Source organism: Carassius auratus, chromosome 3, assembly GCF_003368295.1.
Source record: "Carassius auratus strain Wakin chromosome 3, ASM336829v1, whole genome shotgun sequence".
Lineage (NCBI taxonomy): Eukaryota > Metazoa > Chordata > Actinopteri > Cypriniformes > Cyprinidae > Carassius > Carassius auratus.
Window position 1 is genome coordinate 27,259,122 of NC_039245.1, and position 11,193 is coordinate 27,270,314.

The 11,193-nt window shown below is 41.0% G+C and overlaps 1 protein-coding gene across 2 annotated transcripts; it reads left to right on the forward strand.

Moving 5' to 3' along the window:
- The first annotated feature begins 1,680 nt into the window (after positions 1–1,680).
- On the forward strand, positions 1,681–9,459 carry LOC113053086 (uncharacterized). Of its 2 annotated transcripts, none has more exons than XR_003277164.1 (2): positions 1,681–9,153; positions 9,337–9,459. XR_003277164.1 is itself a non-coding variant. In XM_026217765.1 (2 exons), exon 2 carries the CDS (start codon positions 2,703–2,705, stop codon positions 8,748–8,750), a length of 6,048 nt encoding a protein of 2,015 aa, XP_026073550.1. In that variant the 5' UTR covers positions 1,681–1,950; positions 2,134–2,702; the 3' UTR covers positions 8,751–9,459. The 2 variants fall into 2 exon arrangements, 1 of the variants encoding a protein (XP_026073550.1); XM_026217765.1 differs by having other exon boundaries at positions 1,681–1,950; positions 2,134–9,459.
- The last annotated feature ends 1,734 nt before the right edge of the window (positions 9,460–11,193 follow it).

An 11,193-nucleotide genomic window follows, 5' to 3' on the forward strand; every position in this document is an offset into this window, starting at 1 on the left:
TTCATTACTTCAGACTTATGTGCCCTCTAGAAGCTTGCGTTCTGCAAGTGAACGTTGCTTGAAGTCACTTTTACGGACTTTTAAATTAAATGTTCCCTTCTGGTGGAATGAACTCCCAAACTTAATCCGAGCAGCTGAGTCCTTAGCCATCTTCAAGAATCGGCTTATAACTTATATCTTCCATCTTTATTTGACCCTCTAACTTTAACACTCACTATTCTAATTCTATTCTTTAAAAAATCTAACTACCTTTCTTATCTTTTTGTATTCTATTTTCTTTTCATTTATTATGCAATTGTATATATATGTGTGTGTGTATGTGTAAAGACCTCTAACTAGCTTGCTCTATTCTTTTATTTTTTTATTCTATCTGTTTTCTTTTTATTTATTATATTAGTGAACCTGTTAACTGTCACTCACAATGTCTGATTTTAAAATGGGTTTTGAAGGATGAATTGAGATTTATGAGATTTTATGTTTTCAAGTGATATATAACTTCTGATGATTTCTAAATAGTGATAGAGAAAAAGGCAACGAGGAAGTCTTTTTTTTAAACAAAGGTCAAAGCTCCTTTTGTAATGTAGATTTCTGAGGGTGCACTCTTGTCATAAATTGATCTATTACTTTTCCTACATAATTTATAACAAAAAATATTGGTATAATATATATTTGGGAGTCTTAGACCTTTCCAACGATACATAGTTTGTCAAGATTAGATTAAATTTGATTGTAATATAGTATAGTCAACGTAGGCGTCCCGTATACGGGACTGGGTGACATTTAACAGGTTAATATCTCATGCTACGTGTACTGTGTTAACCTAACTGAGACTTGTTATAGCACTTATATATCATTAACTAGCCTTCTACCATGTTACAATCCATCATACTCCCTAAGGTCACAAAACGCTGGACTTTTGGTAGTTCCAATGATAGCAAAGTATTTACATCCCGTGGTAAGTAGGATTTACACAAGCTCCAGTCTGGATCCAGAACACCTGAGAAGAGATGATGCTGACCCTCAGAGGACCTCAGATGATGCTAACCCTGAATCAACAAACAGAACTAACAATTATTGCTACAAGTGTGACTGCATCATATAATAATTGCTGTTAATAATGTTCGTCATCTGGCTGACTTCGTCTTGTATACATTTTTTCTGAAAAAAATCCTGTCATACACACACAAACTGTCAGTCACCACTTATAAGCTACTACTAAATATTGGAGAAACATAATTTTCTGTAAAGTTGCTTTGTAATGATTTGTATTGTAAAAAGCGCTAAACCAAATAAACTTGAATTTAATTGAATAAATGCATGAACTAGCTTTTCTGCATCAGAAACAGAAAACATATTTCGTAGCTTGGCAATGTTTCTAAGATGGAAGAATGCAGTTTTTGTAACATGGGAAATATGGTTTACAAAAGACAAGCTACTTTCTAATATAACACCCAGATTTCTCACTGTAGAGGAAGTAACAGTATATCTGTCTAGTTGCAAATTGTAGTCTACTAGATTCTGTGTAGGGTTTTTTGGTCCAATAATATGGGATTTAAATGCTGCCATGATTCAAAACTGAAAATAAAGTTCTGAAAGATTGAAATTAAGTGTTCGAAAACTCAAAATCTAAAAAAAAAAAAAAAAGTTTAGCAAGATCGAAAAATAAGTGTAACTGCCTGATGCCAGTTTATTTCTGTATTAGCACTTTTACTATTCTGTTGTTTCTGTATTTGAATGTTAACAGCAAGACGGAACTAATTATTGGTTCCGCCCGGAGGTTTCCGGCCGGGCGCTTTTGAGCGATGCACTGAGAAAAACTTTACGGCGAAAGAGACTGATTATTCCGCTGTTGTAGTGTTTAAGTGGATAAATTTACAAGAAAATAGACAGAAGATGATACAGGAGATCTGAAAGGATGTTTAGCACCTCTTTGTGATAAGCAGCAATGAGGTTTGTTAACTGTAAATTTTACTATAAGGGTGTTTGTGTTGATATATGTTTTCATGTGCCATTTTTTTCTGATGTATAACATATAAAGTATCTAGCTGTAAATGGCTGGATTGTAACACAATATGTTGAGACATGCATATAGCATTATTTTGTTAATTTGTTAATTTTCTTTCTTCAAACCAGTTCTCACGGGTTGACCAACATTAAAACCCTGTATTTTAATCAAGACCTCTTGCCTCATGCCTGTCACTGGGGGAGCTACAGTGAGAACTCATCTGCTCTGCATGAGTAGACGAGGAAGACAGTACCAAAGAGCTGTGATCCATGGGCAAGAAGGGACATCTCTACATCCAAGAGTGTGCATCTGCCCCTGACATTTACACATCTGCAGCATCCATAGAAAAATCCAGGTGCCCTACCACGAATCCAGCTGAAGCCAAAAAGCTTAAATATTTTCCACAAGAGACTGTGACATATTTTTGCCTTCATATTCATACGGTATAGTTGTGTGCATGCTTAAGTGTTAACTAAGCTGCAAGTAAGAGACTTGAATGAAAATGTTCTGCATAATAGACTGAATTTTGCATTTCACAGAATAACGGGATATTGATTTGTGTGAAGTAGATGTGAATATTTTCTAAAGACTAATACTAGTGGTAGAAAGTTTATGAATGTGAATAGCTTATGAGAAGTGAATCACTTAGCTTCTTGCCAAATTACATTTAACCCAAAATTAAGTACACCAAGTAACAATGTCAGAGCCTAGTCATACCTCTAGCAGAAAGCAGGTTAGTGCAGGGAAAAATGTAGAGCAGCAGTGCATAGACATACAACCACAGGCCACTAAAGGCACAAGAGCTGAAGACCACACTTCCTCACAAGAACCTAGAAGAAGCCAAAGAGTCCGAAAATTAACGGAAAAGGGCCAAGAACTGTACAGTGAGCAAATAAGAAGATTTGCTCACAGTTTCACTGTGAGATATGAGGAGTGGAAGGCTATCGCTAAGGACGCCAAGCGAGCCCTGAGTGGACAATGCTCTAACAACCTGCTACATGAATACATCAGCAAAGTAAGCGTAGCTTCAAAAAATCTGAACATTGCTTATGAAGAGTTGAGGCACATAGATAACCCTGATCAGGACACACGTCGCAGAATTGACACCTGTGATGCAGTAACCAGGAAGATCATCCAAAGTGCAAAAGATCGTTTGGAGACAGCAGATAATGGTGGAGGAAATGAAGAACAAGGCCACAGGGCGACATCGTCTATATTCAAGTCTGTAGCATCAGACAAGATAAGTGTCAGATCCCAATTCACAAAGTCCTCTCATGCTCAAGGCAGCTCCAGACATTCAAGTCAGATTTCTGCTAGCAGACAAGATGCCGCTGCTGAAGTTGCTGCCAATGAAGCTACTCTAGAAGTACTACTAGAACAAGAGTGTTGCATTGAGGAATTGGAAAAGCTTGAAGCTGAAGCTGCAGAGAGACAAAAGGTGCTAGAAGCAAAGCGCAGACAACTGGAGCGACTAGAAACAGTTAAAAAGTTAAAAGCTGCTAAGGCACGTCAGCGAGTGTATGATCAGAGTCAGTGCTCAGATGAAGAAATAAGCAGTCTACTCCATCAAAGTGTCTGTATTAAGGAAAGGGAAGAAGTGAAACATGAAAATAATCTGTTGCAGCACCATTCCTCACCACAAGACTGGGGACACTCAAAGCAAGATGACAGCACAGCAGCTCTTGTTAGAGCACTTGCAGAGTCCATCAGTGCAGGTCGTCTTCCGATACCTGAACCAACAATATTCAGTGGCGACCCACTCAGATTCAATGACTGGAAGGTTTCGTTTCAGACACTCATTGATCGGAAAAACATTCCAACTGAAGAAAAGATATATTACTTGCGAAAGTATGTGAGTGGACCTGCTAAAAAGGCTATAGAGAGCTACTTCCTGCTTGGTTCAGAATCAGCCTATCATGCAGCATGGAGGATCCTCGAGGAAAGATATGGGAATCCATTCCTCATAGCCAAAGCTTTCAGAGACAAGCTGGAGGGATGGCCCAAGATAAGCTCTAAAAGCAGTATCGAACTTCAAGAGTTTGCTGATTTCCTGCGGAGCTGTGAGGCAGCTATGACTCAGATCAGAGGCCTCAATGTACTTAATGACTGCAATGAGAACCAGAAGTTACTTGCAAAACTTCCAGACTGGCTGACTTCGAGATGGAACAGAAAGGTAATTGAAGTGGAGGAAGAAAGTCACACATTCCCAAGCTTCCAGCAGTTTGTAGAGTTTCTCACACGTGAAGCTAAGATTGCAAATAACCCAATAACATCTTTCCATGCTCTGAAACCTGCTGAAGATAAGCAGATCAAAGTTTTAAAGAACAGAGCTGTAGGAGCTAAAGTACTAGCAACTAACTCGGATGAAAAGGCTTCCTCCACAAGCTGTTTCTTTTGTGAGAAGTCAGGTCACAGTTTACACAAGTGTTGGAAATTTATGGATAAGACCATCTCTGAGCGAATCAAGTTTGTTCAAGGGATGAAGTTGTGCTTTGGCTGTCTGAAGCCTGGCCATCGCTCAAAGGAGTGTGAAAATAGGAAGATCTGCGACACTTGTGAGAAAGGACATCCAACCTGCCTACACGATAATCGCAGCAAAGAAAGAGGAAGGTCAACAAGGATTGGAAGGGAAATGGAGCGTGACAAGTCAAGAGAAGAAACAACAGATCGTTCACAAGAAAAGATGACAAGAACACCACGCGAGGTAACATCTAACAGAGTTATCCAGAATGTTAAAAGCACCCATACATCCTCAGTCATTCCTGTGTGGTTGTCAACTACAAGTAAGCCAAATCATGAAGTTCTTGTGTACGCACTCCTCGATACACAGAGTGACACGACCTTCATCCTTGAAGAGACAGCAAAGGTGCTTCACACTAAAGATGAACCAGTCCAGTTAAAGCTCTCCACGATGACTTCAAGAAATACAGTGGTGCCTAGCAGAAAGCTGACTGGTCTACAAATAAGAGGATTCTACTCGGATAAGATAATCTCTCTGCCAGTAACTTACTCAAGAGAATTCATCCCTGCAAACAGAGATCATATTCCCACACCAGAGACTGCCAAGTCATGGTCTCACCTTGAGCACATTGCAGATGAAATTGCTCCTCTACAGAGCTGTGATGTCGGCCTGCTAATTGGCTACAACTGTCCTCAGGCTCTTGTACCAAGACAAGTGGTTGCTGGAGAAGAAAGTGAGCCCTTTGCTCAGAGAACAGACCTGGGTTGGAGTATAGTTGGTTATGGCAACCCATGTCTTGACTTTGGAGATGCTTTTGGAACAAGTCACCAGGTCATTGTGCAGCAAGTGATATCAGTTCTTCCAAATCTCCCAAGCGAAGTGCACTATGTCTGTAAAACACAGATCAAGGAAGTAATCCTTCCAACAGATGTCATCAAGGTGTTGGAATCTGATTTTGCAGAAAGGGCTTCGGAAGATGAACACCTTTCTCAAGAGGATCTTCAGTTCATGTCAATTATGGAAAGTGGCATCAGACTCAAGGATGACGGGCACTATGAAATGCCACTTCCCTTCAAGAAAGTAAGACCAAACTTACCAGATAACAAGATATGTGGCATCCACCGTCTCAGATGTCTGGAGAAAAAGTTAAAGGGAAATGAGCAGTACTACAAAGACTATAAGGCCTTCATGGATGAGACAATAGCTCATGGATATGCCGAGCTTGTCCCTGAAGAGGATATCAGTAAGACTCCAGTGTGGTACATTCCCCACCATGGGGTGTATCATCCCCAAAAGCCTGGTAAGATCCGTGTCGTTTTTGACTGCTCCGTAAGGTTTCAAGGGACATCCCTAAATGACCATCTCCTGACTGGCCCAGAGTTAACGAACACCTTGGTGGGAGTTTTGTGTCGGTTCAGAAAGGGTTGTGTGGCAGTTATGTGTGACATAGAACAAATGTTCCATCAGTTCCATGTTAAGAAAGAAGACCAAGATTATCTCAGATTCTTGTGGTGGAAGGATGGAGATCTTAAAGCCCAGCCCTCCATCTATCGAATGAAGGTCCACTTGTTCGGTGCAGCTTCATCACCTGGATGTGCTAACTATGGCCTGAAGCATCTTGCCGCTCAAGGACAAGAACGCTTTAGAGAAGAAACCATCAGGTTCATCCAGAGGAACTTTTACGTCGATGATGGATTGACAAGCGTAGAATCTGAAGACCAAGCAATCCAACTAGTGAAGGAAGCAAGAGAGCTTTGTTGCACAGGCAAACTTCGATTACACAAGTTCATCTCCAACAGCAGAGAAGTCTTAGCCACAATTCCTGAGGAAGAGTGTGCTAAAGCTGTCAAGGATTTGACCATGATGTTGGGAGAACCACTAATGGAAAGAGCACTGGGGGTACAGTGGTGTGTGACTTCTGATGAGCTGCAATTCAGAGTGGTTGTTAAAGAATATCCACTTACACGCAGAGGGGTCCTGTCCACAGTTGCCTCTGTGTATGACCCACTTGGATTTGTGGCACCCTTCATCCTGGTAGGAAAGCAAATCCTGCAGCAGATGTGTCGTGATAAGCTCAGTTGGGATGATCCTTTGTCTGATGACCTTCGACCCCTGTGGGAGTCTTGGGTGCAAGATCTAAAAAACTTGGCTGAGGTGAGAGTCCAAAGATGCTACCTGCCATCAGGCTTTAAGGTCCAGCACTATGAGCTCCACCACTTCTCTGACGCCAGCGTGTCAGGCTATGGAGAGAGCTCATATTTAAGAGCAGTCAGTACATCAGGTGAGGTCCACTGCTCCTTAGTCATGGGAAAGTCAAGAGTTGCCCCTACTAAAGTCATGACTATACCAAGACTCGAGCTGTCAGCAGCAGTGGTAGCAGTCCGGACCAGTGACATGCTCAAGAAAGAACTAGAAATAGACTGCCAACAAGAATGTTTCTGGACTGATTCAAAGGTTGTACTTGGGTACATCAGTAATGAAGCCAGAAGATTTCATGTTTTTGTAGCAAATAGAGTTGAGCGCATCAAACTAAGTACAGAGGCTGGACAATGGAGATATGTAGCTTCAGAAGACAACCCAGCTGACCACGCCTCAAGGGGTGCCACGGCAAAACAACTCAAAGATTCTAACTGGTTCACAGGTCCAGACTTTCTTTGGCAGAAAGAGTTACCAACTGGAGTTGTCATGGTGGGAGAGATCGAGAGCAACGACCCAGAGGTCAAGAAAGCTCAGGTTCATGACACTCAGGCAAAAGAAGCAAGAATACTTCTAGAGCGTCTACACAAATTCTCAGACTGGGCAAGATTGGTGAAAGCTGTTGCCAGACTCAAGCGCCGTGCTAAGGAAATCAAAGATCTCAAGCCAAAGTCCTGTGAGGCCTCAAGCTTGGAGGAAAGGAAAGAGGCGGAGCTGACCATAATCAAGATGGTGCAGGAAGCAACTCTCTTTCAAGAAATTCAACGCCTTAAACATCATAAAGAGACAAACCTTAAAGACAAAGCCAACCAGCTGCACAAACTATGTCCGTTCCTAGATGATCAAGGCGTAATCAGAGTAGGAGGCCGCTTAGCTCATGCTGCCCTACATCCACATGTGAGGCATCCAGCAATCCTTCCTAGAGACAGTCATGTTTCTGCATTGCTCATCAAGCACTATCATGAAAGAGTATACCATCAAGGTCGAGGAATGACTATTAATGAGCTCCGAGCCAATGGCATATGGATCCTGGGTTGCAGCAAGCTTGTTTCATCCCATATTCACAAGTGCACAAGTTGCAGAAAGTTCCGAAGGTGCACAGAGCAACAAAGGATGGCATACCTTCCAGAAGAGCGGATGGAAACAACTGCTCCATTCACTTACTGTGGAATGGACTGCTTCGGACCGTTTCATATTAAGGAAGGAAGAAAGGAGCTAAAGCGTTATGGGCTGTTACTCACCTGCATGTGTTCTAGAGGAGTTCACATTGAAGCACTTGATGACTTGACCTCAGATGCCTTTATTAATGCTCTGCGTTCATTCATCGCCATTCGTGGATCAGTAAGGCAGATAAGGTGTGATCAAGGGACAAACTTTGTTGGAGCAAGGCGTGAGTTAATTGAAGCATTGAAACAGATGGATCAAGAGGAGCTCAAAGATTTGGGGTGCGAGTTCGTCATGAACACCCCGGCCTCAAGTCATATGGGTGGGGTCTGGGAAAGACAGATCCGCACTATCAGAAGTGTCCTGGCGTCCATTCTACAACAGTCGTCCAGACAACTTGACTCCTCTTCCCTACGAACATTTCTATATGAGGCCATGGCGGTTGTGAATAGCAGACCTCTAACCACTGATCATTTGAATGATTCTACTAGTCCAGAGCCCTTGACACCAAACCACATCTTGACCATGAAATCCACAATCATTCTCCCTCCTCCTGGAAAGTTTGTCAAGGAGGATCTCTACCTCCGCAAGAGATGGCGCAGAGTTCAACTTTTAACCAACAACTTTTGGGTACGATGGAGAAAGGAGTACCTCTTAAATCTCCAACACAGACAGAAGTGGACCAAAAATCGCAGAAATGCAAAGGTCGGAGACATTGTTTTGTTGCAAGATGCGGCTACTCCACGAAACCAATGGAAGCTAGCAAGAGTCATCGAGGTGTATCCTGGAAGCGATGAAAGAGTGAGGAGACTCAAGTTACTCATCAGTGACTCCTCCCTGGATGGAAGAGGAAAGCGTACATCCAAACCTGTTTACCTGGAGAGACCCATTCAGAAAACAGTTACATTGGTAGAAGCAGACTGATGGTTCTATCATACACTCAAACACAGTTTATTAGTTGTTTATTAGGATTGAGTTCATTTACTTTATTCATGCAATATGTTTGTCTCCAAGTTTAAGAAATCACTTGTGATTTGGTGGGAGTGTAACTGCCTGATGCCAGTTTATTTCTGTATTAGCACTTTTACTATTCTGTTGTTTCTGTATTTGAATGTTAACAGCAAGACGGAACTAATTATTGGTTCCGCCCGGAGGTTTCCGGCCGGGCGCTTTTGAGCGATGCACTGAGAAAAACTTTACGGCGAAAGAGACTGATTATTCCGCTGTTGTAGTGTTTAAGTGGATAAATTTACAAGAAAATAGACAGAAGATGATACGGGAGATCTGAAAGGATGTTTAGCACCTCTTTGTGATAAGCAGCAATGAGGTTTGTTAACTGTAAATTTTACTATAAGGGTGTTTGTGTTGATATATGTTTTCATGTGCCATTTTTTTCTGATGTATAACATATAAAGTATCTAGCTGTAAATGGCTGGATTGTAACACAATATGTTGAGACATGCATATAGCATTATTTTGTTAATTTGTTAATTTTCTTTCTTCAAACCAGTTCTCACGGGTTGACCAACATTAAAACCCTGTATTTTAATCAAGACCTCTTGCCTCATGCCTGTCACTGGGGGAGCTACAATAAGATTTGCAATCTTGCAAAATGTAAAAAAAATAAAACTATCTCTGCAAACATTATGTTGTTTTTGAGATTTCCTTCTTCAGAACTGCAAAAAAATTTTACGATATTGTGCAAAGAATTTTTCTGAGTTTCAAATTTGTCACTGTTCTCCCACTGTATTAGATTATTTGAATTATTGTATTTGATTATTTAAACCTTTTAAATAGTGATCTGAAAACTGGTGTGCGAATAGGTGAAAAAAAGTTTTGAACCTCTGAAACCTCATGTAAATTGTGGCAGTGTTGTCACGCAGCTCTGCTCTGAAACTCAGACTGAGCTAAAATTAAGCTTCGCAACCTCGCAACTAAAAAAAAAAGCCCGGAGGGAGGGCATTCTGCTCTTGGCCAATGCTTTGCTGTCTGCTGACGTACAGTCCAATCACAAGTCGTATTTACTGGAAAGGTGGGATTGACCGACTGCTCCGCGAATGACAAAAGTGCACAGGATACGCAAAATAAACAGTCCTAAAATTTTAAAACGGTTACCGACTTTTCGATGGAATTCATCATACAATTGCCAGTAGCCATTGAGTTTACCACTGATAACCTCACGCAGCGAACGAATCACTTTCCTCTGCGAACGACTCACATTCCTCACGCAGCGAACGACTCACTTTCCTGAGCGAACAAATCACTTTCCTCAACTCAGTTACTTTTTCGGAGGGTGTGGGGTTGGTTCTGTAGCTAATTTCACATAATGATTACAAATTACAAAATCATAATTTTAAAAAAGGTTTTATTTAAAATTTTGCCTTATTAAACAAACTATTAATATAAGCTTTTTTCCCTTTTGGGGCCTGAAATTGATGAATTTTGGTAAATATTTAGCTAAATGTGTGTTTTTTTTTTGCAGGTAGTAGGCTAGTGCTGGCACCTTGTCTGGTTGCCTGTCATGGATAAATAATGATGACAATAAAACCGCCAGTATTATTACAATTAAAGGAACAAAACACTGTGTTAAGGGCCGTTCACATGTCGCGCCTAAAACGCGTAGAAAACTTGTGGCTTTCTCCTTCTTTCCAGAGCCATATATCTCTATGGCTCTGCTTCTTTCCAAAGCGCTCAGGCAGTTGCAATCCTAATACGTCTGCTGTTGCTTAGCAACCATGACCTGCTCTCTCCATGAAGACGCGGAAATTTCAGCAAAGGATAAAGGAATTTGCAGCACTTGCAGTAGCCCTGCTACTAAATTTATTTAAAAATTCCTTCATCTTGGCTAAGCTTTCAACGTTGTTATGGGAAAGGATGAAAGTGGTTGATTGGTTATTGTCACATGACCTGCGGTGCGTTTGTGGCTCTCTTAAAAGTTAGGATGTTTTTAACTCGATGCGGTGCGGACGCGCCTGGAAAAAACGAGTCGCTTCCATTATGATATATTCATATATTCCACTATGCACTGTTGTAGCTACCAAATTAATAGCAAATTTGGCGCACATACTCAATAATTGCTTAATGTTCAATGAATATAAAAACATAAAACATTTTTTTTTTTCATGGCTTAAACTGTAAGGACATTCTAACTGTGTTAATTAATTCTAACAGGCTTCATTGCGCAGCGAATGCTTTTGGACTCTTAGGAAGTGTTTTTGTTGTGTTTTTGCAAAGTCGGTTATTCCGAATGTCAGTTCTATCGTCTCTCAATCCGTCACAAGTAGCTTATGAGGACAATGGAAGCAATAAAAAACAACAAAAGAGCAATGATTTGCAAGTGCTATAACAAGTCTCGGCTTACACGTAA

Coding starts and splice junctions, on each gene's coding strand:
- LOC113053086 (XM_026217765.1), top strand. CDS start 2,703: ATGTCAGAGCCTAGTCATACCTCTAGCAGAAAGCAGGTTAGTGCAGGG.